General features: G+C 33.1%; 2 protein-coding genes across 3 annotated transcripts in view; one reads left to right on the top strand and one right to left on the bottom strand.

Moving 5' to 3' along the window:
* The first annotated feature begins 699 nt into the window (after nucleotides 1–699).
* On the top strand, nucleotides 700–24743 carry LOC111504207 (angiomotin-like 2b). 2 transcript variants are annotated; one of them, XM_074174793.1, is made up of 13 exons: nucleotides 700–753; nucleotides 806–871; nucleotides 2605–2700; nucleotides 2752–3000; nucleotides 4574–4720; nucleotides 7561–8054; nucleotides 8395–8665; nucleotides 12420–12565; nucleotides 12675–13018; nucleotides 16888–17022; nucleotides 17080–17264; nucleotides 17858–18045; nucleotides 23343–24743. In XM_074174793.1, the coding sequence occupies exons 3-13, from the start codon at nucleotides 2631–2633 to the stop codon at nucleotides 24048–24050; spliced, it is 2937 nt and encodes a 978-aa protein (XP_074030894.1). In that variant the 5' UTR covers nucleotides 700–753; nucleotides 806–871; nucleotides 2605–2630; the 3' UTR covers nucleotides 24051–24743. The 2 variants fall into 2 exon arrangements, with proteins under 2 accessions (XP_074030894.1, XP_074030895.1); XM_074174794.1 differs by lacking the exon at nucleotides 4574–4720 and having other exon boundaries at nucleotides 723–871.
* Nucleotides 13970–26006, bottom strand: part of LOC111504217 (potassium/sodium hyperpolarization-activated cyclic nucleotide-gated channel 1) — a 30224-nt gene continuing 18187 nt past the window's right edge. The window contains exon 4 of the transcript XR_012465356.1: nucleotides 13970–14309. The gene's annotated coding sequence lies outside the window, so the exon portion shown is untranslated. The remainder of the gene's footprint in view (nucleotides 14310–26006) is intronic.

The raw sequence follows: 26006 nt of genomic DNA, 5'->3' as shown, positions 1-26006 counted from the left end.
ATATTAAACAACGTATGCCGTAGCTAAAAAGATTTATCCCGACTAGTTCTCATTATAGATCGTGGCTCTTGGCATCCTAAATTACTTCGATCAAGGTCAAATATTTTTGGGATTGTTGAGTTAATGTTAAGTTACGTCTTCCATTTTGATAGTATGCTGTGCCAGAAATATTACTTTCGTATGTTTCATTGGTGAAACTGATAATTATACAAAATGTTGCGTTCTCAGCAGCTGGTAGTAATCACAGAAATCATAAACTTCTATCTTACTACTACAAGTTTATGAGTTGTATGGTAATAATCCAGTAAAAATGTCAATTGTTAAGACTAACACGTCGCAGTTACAGCGCATCAGATGACAGAATAAATTGTATTTAGGCACTAAAAATATGAGTGTTTTGTCTTCAAAAGATTTTTCTTCCCAAAGAAATTCAATTTTTTTATATTTTAACTCTCTGTGGATATCAGGAACAACAAGGAAAAATGGTAATATGGGAATGAACCAGAGAACAATAAAAATCTTTAATGAACAACTGAATTGACGAATTTATGACTATGAACATCTTAAGGTAAAAATATGATATCACCTTCGAAATGTGTAAGTATATATATTTGAATATCTGTATGGTCAAGGCTCTATAGACTTATCAAGTCACAATCAAGATCAAATAAAACACGTCAGAACAAATAAAATGACAATTGACAATACAGAAATAAGATTCTGTGATCGATGTGTTTAGTGTGTGGACGATGTGTAATGAGCTAGTTTTGAACATTTTCCATTTTTTAACTTTTTCCTTTTTTAGTTCGTTTTATTTGTGCATTATGATTACTACTGCCTTTACGAAGTGTGTGTTTAGAAAATAAGATATGTAAGTTTATTCAAAGAGAACTTGAAATTTGGAACAAAAACAGTTGTGAAAGTTTTGACAGATTCAATCTGCATTCTTGTTGAAAGAGATAAATTTTAATTTTCCGTTTTCCTATGATTTAGAATTGTACGGCAATTCATGCGACTCATTCTCCTTTATTGGGAGCGAACTTAATAGCACTAAACTCGGAGGATTTATCAGAACTCAGCCAATTACTAAATATCATGGGCGCTTTTAGGAATGCCAGGAATGCAGTGAAATTCCTTGAATAACTATTGAATTACATCACACCATGAACATTTAAGTATGATGGACATGCACTGGACAGTGGATATTGATAAAAACATGAAAGTTGTGTAAACACCACTCACAGGGAATGTTTTCTAAATATCTTTAAAGATAATATTATAGTGTTTGGCATTTCTTTATTATTATATTTATTGTGTATTATTATTGTATAATATATATTATTAATGTACCATGTACATCATGATGAATTACAGACCAATTTCAATAACTAAGTATTATCTAAATTAATTCATGGATAGTTCCCTAGACAATTATCTAGACTATCTGAGAAAATTTAACTTTGAAATGGACGAAACGGCTTTTGAAGATTATTGATAGAGAATCAGTAATAGTAGATGTTATTACTCAATTTCAAGTTGACTTAGATTTAAATAAATGAGAACTATGAAGAGCCTTTGATAGTAATAATTACATAGTACTATTCCAAATAGTAGTTAGGGGTATTGTGTATACTTGTTTTCATAATTATTTGATAGATAAAAACCATTATAGGTGAGTTCTCAAATTTGACAAAAACATTCCAGTGGATTATTCCAACAACACATTTCAACTCATTTGATACTGCATTTCATTAGTTTGGACTTCCATTATCCAATATGAGTAGTTGTTCTATGTGATGTTCTTCAGGGATCTATTCATGGCCTAGTGCTTTCTCTTATATACATAAATTCCTTATCCAATTCAGATTTGCATAGAAAACTAGATATTTTGGCTAGAGGCAGTAATAGTAAAGAAATCAAAATTAATATGTTGATTTACGAGATTTACCTGTGTGGATAAACAACAATACATAATTTGATCTTTTATTTTTTATGAAATATAATATAAAAATCTCTCTTTTTTTGAAACAAGTAAATCTACTGACAATAACTCATATAAATTGTATAATGTAGTAACTTGATGGTCTTGATTTTGTTTAAAATTAATTTTTTTCTTTTAAGAGCAAGTGAATAAAGCCTTGCTTTTGAAAATGTTTGTTTTACTGTTGATTTATTTGAATGTCAATTATGGTCCGCATCCAAATTTTAGTATTATATACAAGCAACTGTCTACCTGTATACATCGTAACTCAATTTGTAATAATTATGTTATATTTTTGTAGATTTCTTTCCATCTAAGAATATATTTGTTGGTTTAATATAAAATGTGTCATTGGAAATTCAAGGAACAGCATCTAGACAACCATGTTGAACATAAATACTCGTTAAAATTGGAATTGAAGTCAGATTCATAGTGATTAATTTTCTTGTTGGAACCCTTAACATCTGCCGGAAAATTATGATGAATTGTTTATTTTGGTACCTACTGTTCACATAATTGTGAATTTTGCATATTATGTTTTGCCAATGAAATATTATGGGAGCTTTTAAATGAACATGCTGAATAATATTTTCGTATCTTTGAAAAATATTATATTTTTACAGGTTAGCTTGTAAAATATGGTAGTCGAATGCAGTTTTATGAAAGTTGTGAAAAAATGCAGTCTAACAACAGATACAGACCTTTCAAATTGAGTCAAGGTAAGCAATAATCCTCTTTGTCGTCATAGCTAAACTTTTTTTTTTTTTCAGGAAATTTTCGTCAAAGTCTGAGCGGTAGTGAAACTGATGTGTCAACTTCTAATGAAAATTTGTCAAATGAAGAAAAATATGTTATTAGGCATACACCCAGACAAGAACCACAGGGTCAAGAAAACTTGAGTGACTCTAAACGGAGTTCATTGAGAGATAGCTTGCCATCGAATCGTAGTTCTTTAGATGTTTCTTCTTCATCTTATAACACGCTGATCATTCATAGTGCTGGAGATGAACCATGGACAGGTAATAATATTAAAACGCTCAATTGGATTCAGTTACTTTGTAATTTTTGCATAGTCAAGTTTTATAATTCATAAAGAGTGAAAATGAGATAACGGTTCTCATTCCTCAACATCAGATTCATCAGTTTGTTGTAATAAATATTCCTTTTCAGAAATTATCTGATTGTAACATAATTTCATTTATATTATGATTCTACTGTGGCCATAATTGGAAATGAATGATGAAAACAAAAAAAATATGCATGGATTTTTGCGGTGCTCAGTACAATAGATAGATAGTTAATATGACGTGCTCATACTTCAAGGTCGTTTAGGTCCTTCATGGTCATATGACGTGCACACAGCTCAAAGTGTCAAAAGCAGCACTGCAATACATCCTTGGCACCACTGAATCCTCGTTCTGACTGAATGAATCACGGCAACCGTCTGCTCAGCGAGCATGTATAAAATGCCAACCGCTAGGTGAATGGCAGAATGTGAATGTATCAATCTCGAAATGACTTTCAGGGGATCCTCGTGCATCCTCTCACCGCTGACGCTGGCACCTATTACAGACTGAACGCTTTGATGGACTGAAACATTAGCCCCAAATTTCTTATAAACCCCACTCCGACTCGATGGCGAGGGAAAGTCCAACCTCAAGGTCAAACTTCATGTTCAAGGTTGTATGACGTGATCATAGCTCAAGGTCGTTTATAATATTCAAGGTCAAATGACTGGCACATAGCTCAAGGCCGTGTTCCGTTATTCAAGGTCAAGGATGAGTGGTGGGGGAGGTTCAGAACCGTCATTAGCACCCTTAAAATGGAGAAGGAGAAAATAAAAAGCTTTTTTTGTAATAAATTGTCAGAAGACTCGAAAATATTGAATAGTTGAACAGCTTATCTCTCATAGTATTATTCAAGCAATAAAACTGAGATATTATATGATGAAAGTCCTAATAAAGAAACTCCCCAAGGATCGGTGTTGGGACCACTAATTTTCTATATACTTGCAATGTGGATTTGTCTTTTCATCATTTATTATGCTGATGATACTCTTTATGATTTTAAATACTTTCTGATGAAGTTGAGAATGTGGATTGTCGTTCTATCTTTTAAAAGATGCTAATTGTAATCTCAAAATGATGTGTTGACATACACATATTTTACATAGAAGAACTATAAGTTCATTATGTGATTCTTTATTCAGGTTGTGTTATCTTGGTTGAATTTCTCTGATTTTGTTTGGGCCAATTGTATAAACTGCATTGATATAAACTAAGTTCAAAATCTGTTTAAGGCCCATTTTGTGTGTTAGCTCGTCTAGTTTATTTAATTTCACCAAAGCAGATAAATGTCTGTATCTTCTGGTACAGATCACTATACTGAATCTCGCCTAATGATGACATCATCATGTGAAAATTAATATCGCACCACATTGCTATTATCATCAAAGTCTGTGTAAAGAACTCACTATTATGCTCACTGCAAAATTTCTATTCATTAGTTTGATTCTAAACATAAAAAATATTTCCAATATTTGTGAATATGATAGATGTACTTGAAATAAATCATACATTAAATGATTTACAGGAAGAAATTCGGGACCAAGGGAAGTATCAAATATCTCGCCTCCAAATTTCTTGACACATCAGTCGAGCATTTTAAGCAACGACCCCAAACTATCTCCAATAACTAAAAGAAATTCTGCTTCACCATCTCCTTCTATTTCCAGTACAGGTAAACTATATTAGTAGACGATATTGATAATAATAGATAGATAATTTACAGGTTTTTTAAACATTCATCAGTATTTACACAAATTAATACATACATATTAATAAAATCAGCATATGTCAGGCATCTATTAATATTTACATAAACAATAGATGCTTACAATGGGGAATGTTCCTCAATTTGGGTTATTACAGTAAATGCAAGTTTGAACAAAATAAAGTTGAGTTTAATTCATGAGTTTTTCAAATTCACTTCGAAAAGTATTTAAATTGATGTTTCAAATGTTGGGTTTTAATTTTTAAAGGTAGTTTCTAATTCACATATTGGCAACAGCGCCTATATCAAGTGGAAACAATTTATACTTACCTAGATATTTTACTTTGAAAAAGGAAAATAATCTTCATAAATCAACAATTAAGGCAAAATACAAATTATAGTTCAATACCACCTCCACAAGCCACATAAACAACAGTTGTTTTGTTATTTATTTATATAGAGGAAGATAGGTTAGGTGCACAAAATGTCATATGTCACAAAATGTCTCGGAACTCGGAACATAAGTAAACAGAACAGCACGCCTCTGAAATATGTCATCTTTGTTTGTCTCATACAGGTAACAGATTCATTGTTCTTTATTAGCTATAACCGATGTTGCCAAATGGTAAGCCATAATTCCCCGGATCTTGTTGAACTTATAACTTTGAATGTGAATACAAAGAGAACAAGATATACAGAAATTTTCAAAGTACCCTTTCATCATACCAATTATGGCCAGAATGAGTTTATAGGTAGAATTCTGAAACTTGCTAACACTTGCAATGTGGATTTAAAACTTTCCAATTCTTCCTTGGATTCTTTTTAAAAGATTGTGATTGATTAGCTTATTTTTGCCTTTCTTATCTTTTTATGTTTTTCCTTACATCTAGCTGATAGTTATAGTACATATGTGTGAATTTGCAGATGATACATTAATATATACCTACGATAAAACCTAGCAAGTCGTTATTGAAAAGATGAATAATTCATTGAAAAATATTGAGTTGTACCTTGGAATAAATAAACTGAAACTTAATATCACTAAAACTAAGGCGATGATCATTACAACAAAGTATAAACAAAATAAAATTGGGAGAGAAACACAGTCAAAATTAAAATTAACGAAACTGATGTAGAAATTTCACTTCTTCGATTGACGACTTGTTTATTTTGTGGAATATTTGGTAGAATCTTCGAAAATATTAAAAATTATCTCTCAAAATTCAATTTACAAACATCCTACACATCCAACGGAAATTTAGGAAACATATTATTTAATGCCAAACCTAAATTAGAGAAAGGAAAGAGATCTGGTATATATCGAATAGAATGTTGTGAATGCCCTGCCATATATACAGGCCAAACTGGGAGAATTTTGATACAAGGTACCATGAACATGTCATTTCGGATAAAAAATCATTAATGTACGAACATCTTCAAAATTCGAAACATAAAATAGATAAAGATAATTTAAAGATCCTACATACATGCGAAAAAGGGAAAATGATGAATCTGTTGGAATCTATGGAAATAAACAGGTCAAAGAAAGATCCCAATTCTATTGTCCTCAACGAACAACTTGAATTAAACAATAGTCCTCTCCTGAACCTATAGTCCAGATCCCAAAACCTACATTATATTGAAAGCTTTGTTATGTTCACGGATTTTACAGGTATATGAAACGCAGGTACCGGATATCAGGTATATCAGATATATCAGGTATATCAAATCATTTATGCTAGAATAATATAGGTATAAATTACTCGGATTTAAATGTAATCAGTTAGTTTTGAAAATGGTATAATAGCCGAAACCGGTCAACAATAAAGAAATATAGTGGAAAATAGACAAAAGTGTGTTTTTGTAGTGTATCCTCAGTGATGTAGAAATAGTGAGTAAAATCAAATATCTAGGGTTCATTGTAGATAATACAATTTCATTGAATGATCATGCTGACTATATAATAAGCAAAATATCAAAGAAACTGTATTTTTTTCTAGAGTGGCATCTCTATTATCAATGTATGCCAAAATAACGTGCTATAATTGCATAATAAAACCTCATTACGATTTTTGCGGGACTCTCTTATATCTCTTGAATCAGAATAAATTAAATCAATTCCAAAAATAACAAAATCGTGGAATGGGAATAATATTACTCTGTAATAGAATGACACCTATACTTAATGTCTCTCAACGATTGTATTATCAAACTATGATATTTATATTTAAAATAATAAATAAATTGCAACCAACATACTTAGTAAACCTCTTAATCACAAATAGTGAAGTACATCATCATGATACTAGATCGAACACCAATTTTCACATCCCAAGAACAAATTCATGTAGCAGTATGAACTCGTTATTTTTCAAAGGTCTGGACAGTTTTAATAAACTACCAAATAACATAAAAAACTCTTCTTCTCTCCGTCTATTCAAGAGGGATTTGGTAATATTCATAACAAAAAACTGAATTAAAGCTAATTTATATTTAAAATATAATAATAACTAAGACTTTGTTTTGAATAAATATATAAGTAAATATGTAAACGTGTATCCTATATAGAATATGTGCAATATAGTTTTCTTTTCTTTTTTGTGATTTTCTGTTATTTGGTTATAATAGACTAATTTATTTAGATTTATATATATTATATTTAAATAAAGTACATTAATTATGTTTATATTAGGCTTGCCTATCTGGAAATAAAGTTCTTCTTTGTTAATTATTTTGTAAGAATAGGCAATGCGTGTATAAATAAACAAGTTATTGAACTGGTACCATTTTCATGTATTTTTATTTAGGTGTGCAGGAGATTACAGAAATTCCAGACGATTACTTATCTCAATCGTCAGTTTTGAAGCACTTAGCCAAAGAAGTAAAAGTTCCGTCCCCCAATAGTACTGCCAAAGATAAGAATATTGAGAATCTCTTCAGTTTCGATCCCGTCAGTTTTGACATCAACAATTTTCCTCCACCGCCCGAATATCCGAACTGGTCCGATAAGTCCCCGTTACTTCAAGCTGTCGATAATAAGAATAAGATAAACGCGGAGAAACTAACTCTTTCGAAATCTCAACCGGATCTCTCGAATGTCGATTCGATCAAATGTGACGCCTCCTTCTTTAGAAGAGGCGTTTCTGCGCCCAGACCTCCAACAAGAGGAAGGGAGGAGAACGAATCTAAAGGAGAAGAGATCTGGCCTTCCGCTGAAATGGTGGAAATTTTAATCAAGGAAAATAGTGCTTTGAAACAGGAGTTGGAAAATTGCTATCAGAGAGTGGAGAGAACGCAGAAGGTGAGATTTTGTTTTCTATTGAAACTTTGGGGTTTGATATATATTGTTTTGATTTAGTGGTGAAATTGTGTATTTATCCTACTAGTGTGTTGTGTATTATTTCATACTGTTATGTTTCACATAGACTCGTGGAACAAGAAATCTCTTATTAAAAGCATGACATTTTTCACAATACAACATACAGAATAAATACAGTAGGAACGATTAAAGTCTGATTAGTTATTTACTATTTCATAAAGTGATTGAATATACAGATTTACCTCCCTTTGGGTAATACGAGATCTGTTACAAAAATAATAATTTAGAAATAGTAAGCTACTTCTCGATCAATTTTTTTTAGCTTGAACAAGAAATTCTCAAAGTTCACAAAGGCCACGAGGATTTAGTCCAATCCTGTGACAGAAGAGAACGGCTTGAACGTGCAGCTAGAGCTCGATTGCAATCGGACTGTGCTAGATATCAAGAACTGAACAAAGCTCTCCGAGAGCAAGTTGACTTGTTATCGACGCAGATGCTTTCGAGATCTCCCGTTCCAGACTACAGCGTACCCGAAAATCTGCGAAGGGAACTCGGCAAGAGGGAGGGGCTGATTAAACAACTCATTTCTCAAAGTAAGTAGTGTTGGTCTGTATTAACTGGAAATTAATTGTGTTGAAGTCACGGCTATCTGGCCGAAAGGTAACTCAAGGATCTGCTCTTGGTCCATTGTTATTCTTGATTTTTATCAATGACTGGCTTGATTCATATCAGACTGTCGCATAATTATGTATGCTGACGATACTACAATCACTGTTTCTGGGAAAAACGAGAAATGAGTTATCAATGAAAATACTTTTGTTTATTTATTTATACATATATTCTTACAAAAGTATTTTCTTTATCCTATAATCAATGGAAGTAAATTTAGTTATTGACAAATTCAGTAGTTGTGTCAACGTAACAAACTGATTTTAAATAAATCTAAGTCAGTATTGATGAAATCAATACTGACTTAGATCAATTTTCTAGGTACTATTTTAGATGAGAAACCCACCTGGGGTAGTCACATACAAAAAGTGTGCAGTAAACTTAGTTTGGCTTATTATTCAATTAAACAGTTGAAATATTTTTTGGATAGGTTTGGTTTACTGAATGTTTATTTTGCAAATGCGTACTCCCACATCAGTTTGAACATAATGGCTTGGGGAATTACGAGGGAATTTTCTACAGTTTTCATCTCTGAGAAACGACTGATAAGATTAAAATTCAATCTGAGGTATCAAGAAAGTTGTAGATCAATTTTCTAAAGAGAAAGTTTGTTGACTGCTCAGAGTGATATTCAATCTGGGGTACCAAGAGAGTTGTAGGGCAACTTTTAAAAGAGAACGGTTAGTCAAAGTCAAAATATGCTTTATTGTCTGAAAATTTATTTCTCATTGACAAAGCTTGGTTAAAATAATTGAAAAAACAAAATTACACATATTAGCTAGCCCTACTTGGTCAGGTGAAACTATATACTATAAAATAATATACGTTGCTAGTGTGTTGAATAGAATTTTCAAATAGATTCTGAACATATGTATATACGACAAAAAAGGGCAGAAAAAAAAGAGTTCAACAAGGAAATATTTTGGAATGAGCAGATTAAAGTTTTTTTTGGCGGGTGGCGTTTGCGTCAATTAAAAACCGATTTTGATGTTTTACTATGAGACTTATAGTTTCAATAATAAAACTTGATATTACAGTGAAGATTTTCTTTTCCTTAAACAGTGATCTGCAAGAATCTCTTGGCTTTGCTTTACACAGAAAACATACAGCTTCTTTCTGTATAACTAAAATTGATTGCAATGTTGTCACAGTACATGCACCCCAGAAAGGGATTTCATATCGTAGGTGAGATTCTATGATAGAGTGATTGTAACTTTGGCAGCAGCAAATCCTAACTCACAAGATGTCAGCCTTACAGCGTAAGACTCAGACGACAACTTTGATTTGAGACCCCTGATATGGTCTTCAATTTTCAAATCACTGTCAATAATTAGTCGCAGAAATTTAGTTGATGGTTTATTCGCAACAAAGATGTCAACTTGTAAATTGCTAATGGAACATTTGAAGCAAATAAGTTCGTTTTAGATATATTAAAACCAATATTTTTGTTATGCTTGACTGCACCCACAATAAATATAATGAAATGTATTGTTTTTGTGCATAGGAACATTGACTTGTACATAACAAACTTGAGCATTCACTGTCGGGATACTCGCCATGCTAATGTTCTGAGGGTCCCTTCGTATAAGAGAGACCATTTCAAAAATTCTCATACTTATGATGCACTGTTTGGAACCTTTGGTGTAGTGATGAATATTACTGGAGTTTTTTCCCAACACCAAATCGTTATTTTTTAACACCTCAATCACCAAGTGATCATCTTCAAAGAGGAAGATTAAAACTCAATCTTAATCTTCCTCTTTGAAGATGATCAATCAATCAATTTATTCATTGTAAATGAAACATTACAACGTCGTTATTTCCTTGGTATTAAAATTATAATACATATACACAGAGATGCACAGATCAAAATAAAATAAATATATACAAAATTATCATGCACATGTAAACCTACAAGAGATGTAGTACATGTATTATTCATTTATAAAATCTTCTATTGAATAGAAACATTTTTCTATTAGGATATTTTTCAGCCAGATGGAGAATTCATTCGAGTGTTTCTTTTTTGCAAAGTCTGGAATTTTATTATATAATTTTGCGCCCCAATAATCGCATCCTTGCCGTTTTCTTCAATCGATGAAGAGGAACTTGCAGTAAATCTTTATTTCTGGTATCATAGGAATGATTGAGTACATTTTTTGAGAACATCTCTGGATTTGCGTGAACATATTTTAGACAACTATGTATATATATATGCACTGGAAATGGTGAGGATTCTATGTTGACGAAAAGCCTCTTTGCAGCTATCTCTATATGCAAGTCCGCATAGAATTCTGATGGCTTTTTTTTGCTGAACAAATATTTTGTTTGAATCAGAACTTGTGCCCCACAAAAGGATTCCGTAAGTTGCTATGCTGTGAAAGTTTGAAAAATAGGTTATTTTAGCCGCTCCATGTGTTGAAATTGTTTTCATTCTCCTTATACAATATATTGCTGAATTAAGCTTCTTACTCGTTTTGCTTATTTGTACCTTCCAATTTAGTTTTGAGTCCAGATGTATTCCAAGGAATTTTAGTGATTTTTCCTCTGTATTGTTTTTGCTTGACATCATTAGCCTTAGAGTTTTTTTCTTTGTTTAGCAGGAGTATATTTGCCGTAAACCAAATATCTGCTTCGGCTAGAACTTGCTCTGTCTGTTGTCTTATGTCACCTTCATCTTTGTCTTTAACTAGAAAAGTTGTATCATCTGCATATGCACTTGATGCATAAACCTTGATATTTTCGATAAGATCGTTTGTGTAGATGATAAACAGAATTGGCCCTAAAATAGAACCTTGGGGCACTCCTTGAGTTACCGGAATTGTCTGAGATAGTGAATTTTTCCACCATGTCGATTGAAAACGATTTGACAGGTATGACTGAAGCAGTTCATACGAAATTCCTCTTACTCCATAATATGATAATTTCTCTAACAGTATTTCATGGTCAACAGTATCGAAAGCTTTACTCAAGTCACAGCTTAATATCTGAGAGTCCTCTTGATTATCAATGGCATCTATGATTTTTTGAATAATCTCTAACATTGCTGTCATTGTAGATTTTCCTTGCTGATATCAATCACTTCGTGATCACAAGAAACACGTGTCGAGGTGTTAAAAATAACGATTTGGTGTTGGGAAAAAAACTCCAGTATTATTAAAAAATTCTCCATTGTAAAATGCCATCAATTTTTATAACAGACTATTCGCGGGCAGATGGCGCTGTATTTAACCTCCTTGATATATCGACATTATTGCTTGGTCATTTTTCTAAACAATATAAGACTGATTGATCCCAAAGTTTAGATAAAATAAATATAATTTAAAAAGACTAAAAAACACACTTTTATAGCATACGAAACTAAAATTAAAAAATAAATATAATTTAAAAACCTAAAAAACACGCTTTTAAAGAACATCGAACTAAAAAGTTAAAAAATATTTTTTTTAAAGCGTGGGCGCTTTGTGTCATATTTTTTGTATGTCAAGCGCCCGTCGCTTCGTTCGTTATTGTTTTAAGCTTATCAAAAAAAAATATTTTTAATTTTTTAGTTCGATGTTCTTTAAAATCGTGTTTTTTAGTTTTTTAAACCATATTTATTTGCTTTAGTTCCAGTGTTCTGACTCTCTGAATCAGACTTGAAAATGAAATATTTGCATTGTTTTTCTTTTTTCATAGATAAGGAGTTATCTGCTGCAAAGGAGAGACAAGAGATTGAACTGGCTGCCCAGCGTGCTACTCTACAAGAACAAAGGACCCATATTGACATTTTAGACACCGCTCTGACAAATGCTCAGGGAAATGTTGTTCGTCTAGAAGAAGAAGTAAGAAATCCAATCGAAATATTTGACTATTCAAACTCAGTCACCTAATTTTTCCAAATAACCATTTCTCACTCAGTTTTTAGAACTTTGTTTATGATCTTTGTTTCAGTGTCGTAAAAAACAGGTGTACGTAGAGCGGGTATCCCAACTGCAACGAGCATTATCTTCAATGCAAATGGCCAGCGATCGTCGCGAACAGACGGAAAGGAAACTACGATTCCAGTTGGAGAGGGAGCTTCAACGGACAAAAACAACCCAAGGTGAAGTGATAGGTGGAGGATGGGACTCGCCTAATGGCTCCGGAAACGAATCTGCATCGGAACTGAAGCGGAGACTGAGGGAAAGAGACGAAAGAATCATGACTTTAGAAGGAGAGTGTTCCAAGTGGGAACAGAGGTTTTTGGAGGAGAGTACTCTGAGACAAGCAGCTATTGATGCCGCTAGCATACCAAAGTAAGAGTCAATCAGGGATTTTTAGAATAGTTGAAGATGTTTGGCAGTTTTCATTGTTGTCCTATTCACAAACAGATGGCGCATGTCTTCTTTCATCTTCCTTCTAGGTATCTAGTTTGACTTGGACGAGCATTTCTCGACAGTTGGAACCGAGTTTGAGAGGTGGAGAATCGATTTTAACCTCATTTTCTATGGTGTAATTTAGAAATTCCAAGTTTCAACTCAGAATTTATACGATCTCTTATAAATGCCGACCTAATCTAACCTTCGAAGTTGACATTTCCGAATGAAATGTCGAAAAAATATAAATCTGATTTTCTGTTTTAAAAATCTGTTTTTCCGTTAATCAGCTGTCGCCCCCATACGAACGACAACTCTCAGAAGTTGAGAAACTTGTGCGAGCTAAGGACTAACGAGGTCTTACCTTTTAACGTGTGCTTCCTAACAAGGTTGCAAAATCATCCCAGATTCAACCAGATAAATTTTCTCGAGAAAAATATCTGGCCGGGGCGGGAATCGAACCCACGGCCTTCCGATCATGAGTCGGGCGCACTACCACCGCGGCAAATTCCACAACAAATTGAAAATATCAAAAAAATGATTAGTGAGGCCCTTCCATGATTACCGAAAATGTGTTAACAGAAAATGAGGTGTAAATAGATTTTTATTTCGGAAAATCTGTCTAGCGGAAGTCAAGTTCCAACTGTCGCCAGACGTTTCATGATTCGGTCGATATTATAGATAAACATCCTCTGTGCCATTGCCAACCTTAATTCGAGTAAGAAAACTCCTACAGGAATTAATTTGAACTAGACTTAGTATGTCGAGTTGATCCATTCCTAATATTACGGTCGCGCTGCTCGGAAGTTGAAAAAATTAGAGTTTTTTTTTTTATAATAATAATATGCTTTATTAGATAGATAGATTTATTTGATCATGTTATATGTAAATTACATTTATGACAAGTCAGGAAACAATGATACAATGTACAAAGTTATGTATAAATAAAAAAGACAGTAAAATTTGTGATGGTTCAGCACAACATCTAAAACATGAAAATATTAAAATCATTCTGTATATGTACAGTTCATATAATCTTTTAAATTATAAAAACAGTTTTTTATAAGATATTTTTTCACCCTCCTCTTGAATACATTCATGTACAACAATACTAGATCAGAAGGCAAAACATTGTAGAGTTTGATATCCAGCGAATTACGCACTGACATTTCTAACTTGACCGGTGGTTGTATCAGTTTTTGTGCATTTCTGGTAGTGTAATTGTGGTAGTCTGAATGGGAAAAATATTCATTTTTATTCTTGTGAATCTGAAGCAGTGTGTGGTAGATGAAAATACAAGGCAATGGCATGATTGTGAATTTTACAAAAAGTGGTTGGCAGTGTTCATTAAGTGGGACACCTGCTATAATCCTGAGAGCTTTTTTTTGCATACGGAATGCTCTGAGAGCATAGGAAGATCTACCCCATAGGAGTACACCATATGTTAGGTGAGTGTGGAATAGTGAATGATAGGAGTTTAATAGTGTTTGGGTGCTCAGAACTTTCCTCAGCCTACGAAGTAGATAAAGTTGGCTGGATAGTTTTTTACACAACATTTCAATGTGGTTTTCCCATTTGAGTGAATCATCGACAGTTTTGCCAAGAAGTTTAACATGATTGTTATTTGTTAAGCGATTATTTGATGATATAACAATATTTTGGGTTTTATCCCTATTTAGCTTCAACTTGTTTCGTGAGAACCATTTTTTCGCCCTTTCTTCCAGTTCTTGGTTTACTTTTGATATAACGTCAATATCGGAACTTTCATTTAGCATTGTCGTATCGTCTGCAAAGCAAATTATTGTTTTGGGAAGCATATAGTCGAAAATGTCATTTATGTAGATAACAAATAATGTAGGTCCCAGAACAGACCCCTGAGGGATGCCATGAGACTCAATTTTTGTATCTAACAGAGTACTATCCAAACAAACTGCTTGTTTCCTTGAAGAGAGATAGGATGTAAAGAAATTTAAAGATAGTACTCAAGGTTTCTGATAAGGAGATTGTGATTAACACAATCAAATGCTTTGCTCAGATCCCACAACGTTAAAGAGGTGTGTTCGCCACGTTTCACATTGTTTATTGCATTTTGTATTATTTCCATAACTGCATCAGTTGTGGATCTGTTTTCCATGAAGCCATATTGATGTTTGTGGAGAATACTATATTTATTCATAAAGCTCATCAGACGTTCTTTAACTATGATCTCTATTATTTTTTCCAAGATGGGTATAATAGATATAGGTCTGTAATTGTCAGGTCAGAATGTCATCGTGATTTCGTCCAGGTTTGGACGAACCCTTTTGGCTGATTGTTGGTCTTGAGAGGGACCAATGGGTTCATGACTGAGTTGGTGACGGCATGAAGTCCTTAGACATCAGTGCTGCCCTTTACGGGATACCCCTACCTGGCTGGGGTGGAATGGATGAAAAAGTTATTCATCCGTTAACGGGGGACATGAGGGCCTCATTCGACAGAGTGTCGGGGCCTTCTATATCGGGAGGGGTCGTCTACAGCATAATCTGTGGCTTCTCTAACTAACGAATTGTCAGGTGATGAAGGACCTCCTTTTTATCATAGGACAATCTTGTAGACAAAGCTTGGGTAGTAAATACTTAAAGAAATGCAATACATAACAAATGCATGGGTACAAACTATGTTAAAATGGAGGATATAAAAGATATGTATATATAAAAGAGTAAAAGTCAATTTTATAAAAGAGTAGACATAAAAAGTAACAACTTAAGAGCTCCTCAATAAATACAGATAAAAAATATGAGTAAGTCAGTTAAAAGCTATCGTTAAAATATTCATCCAAATAATAGGGTCTATCAGATAAAAATTGTTTGACTAACTTCCTGAATTGGAAGTCATTTATATTGGCAGATCTTATATCCATAGGCAAATGATTGTACATTTTTCCACCGTTGTAAAATATGGAGTCTCTAGTGATGTTTTTAGTTGGCACCGTGAGTTTCAGAGTGTGTCTGCTGTTTCAGGTGTTATAATGCAAAGAGGATGCAGCAAAATGTAATATATTTATGCTTATTTATTAAACACACAGATTCCAGTATAAATAATGCAGTTACCGTTAGAATATTATGTTTTTTGAAGAAGGTTCTACAGGAGTCTCTTGGTTTAAGGTTTCCTATATACCGTATTGCTCTTTTGTGTAAAATTAGTAGACTTTTGAATAAAGTTAGACTGCTTGCTCCCCAAAACGGTATTCCGTGGCATAATTGAGAATTTATGAGTGTCTACTACGCCATCTTTGCAGTGTTGAACCGCAATTCTTTATAAATCACTCTAACCGCATAACAGCCAGAGGAAACTTTTCTAGTGAGTTGTTTAACATGATCCACAAATTTTAAATTCTGGTCAATGAACACTCCTAGAAATTTAGTGTTATTTTTAGATTCCAGTGATCTGTTTCAAAAAAAATTCGTTGATTGAGCATCTAAATGATATTAAATTTGTTTTCGTTAAGTTAAATGATGAAATGTTTGAATCACGCCAATCTTCAACTCTTTTCAAGTCGGCAGAGATTATTTTGTGCAACTCACAAGTGTTTTTATTATTCCAAAGTATGGTAGTGTCATCTGCAAATAAGGTGAACTTTCCAGAAATGTTGAGCTTGGTGAGGTGATGATTTTGAAAGTTTCTTCTGTAGCATATATCGGGGAGACTTTCACTCTAGGGTTTCTGGCTGCCTTGAAAACTAACTTGGTATTGAAAAAAAATTATAAATTGTTCAAAAAATTTTACCCTTTTATGAAAAACATCTACAATCTATAACTACAATTTATTAGGGATGCCAAGATAGCAGCACTAGAGAAAACTAGCCAAGAGACTGAAAAAATCATAGCGGAGGCCCGAAATGAGAAAATACGACACATGGACGAGGTTCATGCAGCTCAAAAGAAGGTTGCCGATTTGGAGTCCAGGTAAAGCTTCCGTTATTTTACATCACTTACAAATTTATTTCTCTCGTTTCTTTGTAGATTGAAAGATTTGGAATCTAAACTAGCCGAAAGAGATGCCATGATTAGGGTGTTGCAGAAACACACATACGACAAAGACGTTTCGAGTATGCTGGGTCGTTCCCCACATCACACACCTCATCCTAGCCTCGGTGGAACGGATATTGATCATGTTTTAGGATCGACTGTTTCCAGGGAAGAGTTAGGTGAGTCGAATTTAGTTTTATAACCTTACTTTTTATTCGATAGAAAGTGTCACTCTATGTTGATTTCGTGTGTACATTATGTCAATTTCCACATACAAGAGTCCTTTCAAATCGTTCATAACATGTTTTACAACATGAATACTTTTACAACAAACCAAAAATGCAACCACTTCACATTTTTTATACTTGATAGAGATAGAAGTTTTGTGTGATTTCCCAAAAATGAAGAAGTAATGGAAAATCTGGAAAGAAACGTTTTGGCTTTCGACTTTTTCAGCTTCATACAAAAAATGAAGAAATAGAAAGCCAAAACGTTTCTTATACTTTTTTCAATTCAATTGAAAATCATGCTTCTGTCAAAGGCATATTACTCAGTAGAAGAATACTTTTCTGGTAGACTTTTGAATTGACTGCTAGTTGAAATTTTATCATTGTATTTTATGCTCCTTAGCCTGAAATATTTCTCAGTATGTCATATATTTAATTCATATTTCTGCTCTTTCGTAATTTGACAAAGAATCTATACAGATTATCTTTCTATCTATATTAATTATTGAGATAGAAAACAACTTAAGAGTTTTTTTTTCTTTTAGTGAGCAGTGTTTTGACAAATTCCACAGCTTTTGGTTCCGGAAACTCATATACCGGTAGTGACTCATCTTATCACGTGCCGTCCTACAGTAAATATGAATCGAATAAAACCTACGACAGTACGAAACAAAAACTGGATAATCAACTGAAAGAAATAGATAGCCAACTAGATTCTCAGCTTCTTAGTAAGGTAGGAGAAACAGAGACCTTTTATTGACTGTATAGCTACTCATAGATAGCCATGTTCTGTACTTGGGTTTTGAATATCAGTTGCAAATTTTAATTAGTTTGCTCCACCGAATTGCACAGAAATGAAATAATGGACTTTTTAGGTGAATTTAAGTTATTCACAGCATTATTATTATATCTCACATATTATCAAACATCGAGGAGTCTGGTGTCCTACGCACAACTGACTTTTTCATTGGAAAATTGTTCTACAACTTTCTTGAAACCCCAGATTGAATATAAAATTTATCAGTTGTTTCTGAGAGATTGAAAACTATAGAAAATTCCTTCGCACAATCCCAAGCCGTTATGTTCAAACTGGAAGCATGCATTTGCAAAATAAACATTCAGTAAACCAAACCTATCCAAAAAATGTTTCAACTGTTTGATTGAATAATAAGCCAAACTAAGTACTGCACACTTTTTGTATGTGACTACCCCAGGTGAGTTTCTCATCTAAAATAGTTCCTAGAAAATTTACAGAAATCCCTTCTAAGAAATTATTTCATCCATACTGACTTGGATTTATTGAAAATCAGTTTTTTAACTACTGAATTCCTCAACAACTAAATTTATTTTCATCAATAACTCATTATGTGACAATCTGATACGAATTCAGGCAAGCCACTGATTCAAATCAAGAGTAACAATGGACCCAAAACAGAGCCTTGTGGAATACCTAGTTTCACATTATGCGAAGCTGATGTAATTCCATTACATTCAACCACCAAACTACGATTTTCCATATACGATTCTATAAAAACACAACACATTATCGGGAAAGCCCATAACTAGTAAATTTTTTGATAAAAATTTTGAAGAATCATTATGAAATGCCTTTTTTAGGTCCAGAAAAAGTAAAAAAATCAATGGTCAGTTATTATATATTTGGATTCTTCTCGAAGATAAAACTTCACTTGGAAACACTCCATTGATCGTTTTGAATTTATTGGTCTTGTATATAATTTGCAGTCTTTTACATCTGCCTCTTTTTTCGGCCATCACAGGATTACTGACCCCCTTAATAATAATAATAATAATTATTATTATTATTGAATGAATAAAAACACTTTTGTCTAAATACCACTGGTAGATTTTATTTATAGGACCGGCTTCGGGTTTGACCCCATTATCAAGTATAAAACTGAGAAAACTTCTGTAGATTTCAATTTGTGAGTTGATGAAACAAAATCAAGACTCGTCAGATACATTTTTTGATTTCATTTCAATCATTTGTTGAATTCAGAAAGGCATCAAGTTTGCCATTTTCGCGACACTGATGATCCATTTTTTATTTCACGAGTATATATTTCCAAATACCCTCTTTCACAAAGTTGTCATTTTCATAATTTTGTGCCTAATAAGTCCATTATGTTTCTGGAGTAATCGAAGATAAATAAAGGATATTTTCTTTAAACAAAATTCAATATTGGTAGTTCTGTTACAAAAATTTTATTTTTTATGTTTCATAATTCTCTTATTTAAGTCACAATTAAAATCCATTGTATCGTATTTTTCATTATCGTTTTTAATATTGATTTCGTACAGAACAGTTGAATTAAAATTTGAATTATTGGTTTTTTATACAGTCAAATAGTAAGTCAGTTTCAATTTCGTTTTATTTTGAGTGCTATTTTAGAGTTGAATATTTGTTTGGTTTTGTTTTGTATATAACCTTTGTGTGTTTAATTTGAGATCCCTACATTCACTACATTCTTAATTTCGAGTAGTCTATGAAAGTTTTATTGAAGTAAAGTAGACAAAAAATCATTTTTAACCTTATCAAATTACTTTCATTTTTATGTACATAGTAATTTGTTTATTTATACAAAAATATTTATTTAATCTTGTTTTATCAAACATTGATATTGTACCCCTCAAATAATCAACTTTCTTTTGACATTTGGAATCTCACTTATTTTTATTTTTTAATTTATTTTGGTCTGAATAATCACCAGTATTTCGAAATTTTGTTTATTTAAGATTTGTGAGTGTTGTATGTTGTATGGCAGCATGATGAAACAATAAAATTTATTTTTATAAGTGTGTACAAGTGTTTGCAAACTCACTGATTTTGTGTTCAAGTCCTATGATCCGCTTCAGATTTCCCAAAGAAATGGAAATAAAATAAAGTACATTACTTTTCAATGGATACGTATTTGTATATATATGCACAAGCATGGACAGATTTGCATGTTGATGGAATACCAGTCTATTCATTGATTATTAATTTTCCAAAAAAAATAGTACACTAAGTAACAAAAAATACATGAACGGATTTAAATATATCTGATCACATACACAAAACTCACATGTTGTGTAACAAATTTGAATAAACAAAAAAAAACTTCTTATTTTTTGAAATAATCTAGTTTTTACTCTTTTTGGTAGAATCATGTATTTATTCCATACAAAAAAATTTCTTCTCACGGGCGAAACTTGATAGTATTATAAAATGACCTGTAACGGTCATTGGATTACCCCTTCCGGGTGAGGTCTTTGTAGAGATGAGTCCCGCCAAAAGACGCCTCATTCAAAGGTGTGTGTATTCATTTAGAAAGAATGTATGACTCTGAGCCCACTCAATGTATATGTAAAATAAATATAGTATGTTTTTTGATCTATTGATGACCTATTTATCTTGTAGAAATTCATATTAAATATAGAATAGAGAAAAAATAACTCTTGTCTAATTTATACTAAGATTTTTATTTGTTACGACCAGTTTCTGTTTACTAAATCATTCTCAAGTAAACTGACGCAGTTCGACCAATTCCTTTTGTTTTGCATTACTCTCATCCCAGGTACCATTTTTTATTGAAGATTCTGTTATAGACAATCGTTCTCGACAGTCTTGTATAAAGTTGTCAGCTGTTTGGGTGTATGTGGTTCTTGCTGGTTATTTGGTTCCAGAAACAAAAGTTCTTTGTACTTTTCACTGTGTTTTGATTTGAGATGAAGTAATAAAGTGCCACCTCCTTTCCGTGAAAAGTTTACATTTTGCAGAATCTACATGGACATTTTCAAACTAATACAATAACATTTATTGTATTGGTTTGAAAGTTGATATATGGACATTTTCAAACCAATACAATAAAATGTATTGACCATATAGGACGAAACTGCAGTAACGAAATGTCGTTATGGACATTTCGTTACTGCAATTTATGTCCATATATTAACTTTCAAACTAATACAATAAATTTTATTGTATTAGTATGAAAGTTAATATATGGACATTTTCAAACTAATACAATAAAATTGCAGTAACAAAATGTCCATAACGACATTTCGTTACATCAGTTTCGTCCTATATGGGCATTTTAAAACTAATACAATAAAAATTATTTTATTAGTTGTATTGTATTTAAAACTAATACAATAAAATTTATTGTATTAGTTTGAAAATGACCATATAGGACGAAATGTCCATAACGACATTTCGTTACTACAGTTTCGTCCTATATGGATATTTTCAAACTGCTACAATAAAATGTATTGTATTAGTTTGAAAGTTAATATATGGACATTTTCAAACTAATACAATAAAATTGCAGTAACGAAATGTCCATAACGACATTTCGTTACTGCAGTTTCGTCCTATATGGACATTTCAAAACTAATACAATAACATTGATTGTATTAGCTGTATTGTATTTAAAACTAATATAATAAAATTTATTGTATTAGTTTGAAAATGTCCATATAGGACGAAATGTCCATAACGACATTTCGTTACTACAGTTTTGTCCTATATGGACATTTTCAAACTAATACAATAAAATTGCAGTAACGAAATGTCCATAACGACATTTCGTTACTACAGTTTTGTCCTATATGGACATTTTCAAACTAATACAATAAAATTACAGTAACGAAATGTCCATAACGACATTTCGTTACTGCAGTTTCGTCCTATATGGACATTTCAAAACTAATACAATAACATTGATTGTATTAGTTGTATTGTATTTAAAACTAATACAATAAAATGTATTGTATTAGTTTGAAAATGTCCATATTGGACGAAATGTCCATAACGACATTTCGTTACTACAGTTTTGTCCTATATGGACATTTTCAAACTAATATAATAAAATTTATTGTATTAGTTTGAAAGTTAATATATGGATATTTTCAAACTAACACAATAAAATTGCAGTAAAGAAATGTTCATAACGACATTTCGTTACTGCAGTTTCGTCCTATATGGACATTTTAAAACTACTACAATAAAATTTATTGTACTAATACAATAAAATTTATTGTATTAGTTTGAAAATATCCATTTAGAATAAAACTGTAGTAAGAAAATGTCCATAGAGGATTAAACTGCAGTAACGACATATCGTTACTGCAGTTTCAAACTAATACAATAAATTTTAAAACATTTTCAAACTAATGCAATAACATTATTTATATACAATACAATATACAATATATACAATAAAATTTATTTATTTTGAAAAAGTCCATATAGGACATAACTGCAGTAACGATAGTTACAAATAAAAGTGGTAAAGAACATAGAAAGTTTAATTTCTTATTTTTCATGACTTTTTCTCCACTTCATTGAAATGAGTATCTACTCCTAAATACAAAAACGACAAGTTATTTTTATACACTATACTTGAAACTGTGGATCGTAGTGAAACACCAAAGTTGAAGTAGAACTTTAATAAACTTGAGAAATACAAAATTACGCGTGACAGTCAAACTCTTGCAATTCAGTTCATATTCCAACAGTTCTGGATGAGGTTATGTTATGAGATTATGTTATAACTAGAAATAACAAACAAACTATGCCAGATTCAGGCGGCGCGCGAGCGGTGAATCGAAAACCTGTCGTAACATGTTTTATTTGGACTCCGCCCTTATTCGAAACTATCCGAAATGTTTGTACCGGTTACGGTTATGGGTATATTTTTATTTCGGATATCCGATAGTTTCGGTTATGGTTGCGGAGCTTCATAACACCCCTGATTGTCAGCTGTCAGCTTTTGATTTTCTGTCCTTTCATGTGTGCATATATATACAACGTATTTTGTATCCAACAACTAAAATTATTCAAATCAGAAATATGCCGTTTATTTTCATTTCCATTTTGTAGTTTTGAACTCACCCATTACTTACCTTATTACCCCCACCCCTCTCCCAGCATGGCGTAGCCCCTTTGGTGTGGCGTTGCCGTGTGACTAACCCGTCTTTCACTCAGGTCCTGGACATCTCCCAACACTGGATTTCTCTTCCTTATTTCAGCGGGGTCTTTGCTGTTTTCCAGGATTCGCTAATCCAGTCACTGCGCAGAGAAAAGGAAAAATACCCAAGCCACTATTGGCAGGTGTGACTTCAAACACGGGGACATTGTTCGAATCGGGTACCTTTTTAATTCCTCCCTCTCGCCACGAGTCGGGGGACATGTTATTACTTGAAAAGCAGGGCCGCACATCTCAACAGCAACGGATGCAAGAAAATAACGACAACAATCATTCTCAACCTGTTTCGAGCAGTCCCGCCAACCACTGCCCCGCACCGAGCTCTCTTCCAAGGCCCCCCAGGTCTTCGATACGCTCTGGCCTGCCCAGACGCATGGGCGATTACAACCGCCTCCCCGACAATGAAAAGAAATCCGACGGGGGCGAATCGCTCAGTTCGAATTCGAGCAGCAGAAGGGCGTCTCCAGCTAGATCGCTGATCCCTCCTCCTAGAAAATTGGGCGAATACGGTAGGTTGTCAGAAAGCGGAGGCTCAAGCGCTTCGTTGCGCAAACCGTCCGCCAGAGCTAGAAGCGGTTCTGCAGGCGAGAGGGACTCCGGCTCGACTCTGAGCGACAATTCGGCCAACTCTCTACCTCCTCATTCAAAGGTTCGGTTATACGGTAGTAATTCTTTGCGAAGAGGCTCTTCCTTGGGAAGAGATAGCAAGTCCTTGAACGACTCGTCGAATAAATATAGGATACAGTTTTGACACTGGCGATGAAGAATTTCACGAATCAGAAAACGAAGAATGAAACGAATTCGGTGATTGAAGAAGGAACGGGATAACTTGATGTTCTCGCATAACTTTTAAATGAGTCTCACATTTTTTATTGAAGTAAAATATTTCGTACTGGAGCAATTTTTAACCTGAACATAAAGTTGATTGTTTCTTCTTCAGTGCATCTTAACTTATGCTTATTTTAGTCAAAATTGTTTTCTTCAATATTGAATTGTGGTGTATTACTGTACTATTATTTAATTTATTTTAAAAACTGACACGGGTTGATCAGAACGTTACTTTACAATGTTCACTCTTCAGTCGAATTTGGTTACACCCTATATTTAGTTTTCTTTTCAAAGTATTTCGTAAACTTTTGATCTTGTATTTTTCCGAATAATTTCAAAATAATGAACATGTTGCTGTGCCAAAAATGTTTCTATCAAGATATTTCTATGAATTTTTGTTGCTAAATTTCATAGAACCATGCTTCTTATTCGATACAAGAAGAAACAGCCATTTATATTGACAATTGAAGTGCCTTGTTATATCGGACCCAAGTAATTTAATTTTAGGCAATATACAATTTTTTATACAATCGAATAAAGTCTTTTAGCGTTCTCTAGTCTACACTTTGTGTTATCACTATGTACAATTTCAGACAATAAAATGTTTTTATTAAAAGTTTGTTTTAATTGTGTTTTTATTGTAGGGGACCACAGTTACTTTATTATACATCAGCTTCATTAGATTGAATCGTCTGGTTTTATATGAACACTTGGGTGAGTATTCAACGGTTGCAATAATTGAAAATCTATTGCAGCAGTTGTATCACCAACAGCATATGCTGAAGAATCCTGCACTGACACCTGTCGGATATAATCCAACGCCCTTCGTGGTATTAGCCAGGGGAGTAGTTGTTTTCTGATAGGTGTCAGTTCATTAACCTACAGTGTAGGTAAGTTGAGACTGGCCTGAACCAATTGTTCTTTTAGATGATTTGATTTATAGTCTTCAAGTATGCCCACTGACTATATGCGAGAATTTTTTTTTATATTATAAACCCTTTTCTTGCATATCAGAGAGCCTCGCGAAATGTACCACGCCCACATTAAATTTAGGTCTTGCGCCGCCACTGTCATTGAGCTTTGGAACCAGAAAATGCGACCGGTGAGGAAGGATCCAAATAAATCTTCATTGAACCGTCATATCTCGCTTATGATAATGTGGGATTACTACCAATTAGTAATGTGAAAGAGCTAGTGAGATCTTGTTGAGCAGACACGGTGTTGAAACGGCGGGGGTAAATAAAATATTCTTAGATCCCATAATTTTTTTGCAAAACTATACAGGGTGCTTTGATAATTATTCATTTCAAATAATGGTGGACGAGTGGGTTTGATGTCGTCGAGTGAAACTACATTTTTATCAAGACTCGTTGCTCCGATCGACTTTCCACACGAGTACTGTTATTCATAAAATTGTCCAAATAACCTTAATTTGTTGAAAAATATTGAAAAATATCTGTCATTTCAAAGTTTTGGGGTGTGGACCATCGGGGGTAGTCCGTTCCTGACTTTGTAGCAAAACAACTGACTCCTGCATGAAAGCTCATCGAAGGAATTCATTTGTTTAGTCAATTACCAAAATTTGGATGAATTTGAATATTCACTTGAAAAGTTATCAAAGAAAAACATTTTTCATTTTGTAACTTCGAGGGCCCGTTACTTGGTAACGAAGGCTTTTAGGAAAAAAAGTTATATGAAGTGCTGGTGATATTTTGACCCCATCTATACATTCCCGAGAGGAAAAGAGGAAGTCCAGGGACACCCTGTATATATTTTCGTGTACAGAGAACCAATCATTTTGATTATAAATCGTAAGTGTGGTCATTCTTTTGGCTCAAAATTAAAAACATACGTGATTGCTTTCAACAAATCAAATAAT

The sequence above is a fragment of the Leptinotarsa decemlineata genome, unplaced genomic scaffold (assembly GCF_025532065.1).
Source record: "Leptinotarsa decemlineata unplaced genomic scaffold, Ldec_3_MD MMD2_tig00000882_RagTag_RagTag, whole genome shotgun sequence".
NCBI lineage: Eukaryota > Metazoa > Arthropoda > Insecta > Coleoptera > Chrysomelidae > Leptinotarsa > Leptinotarsa decemlineata.
The sequence above is the reverse complement of the archived record's forward strand: the minus strand, read 5'-3'. Positions and strand labels throughout refer to the sequence as shown.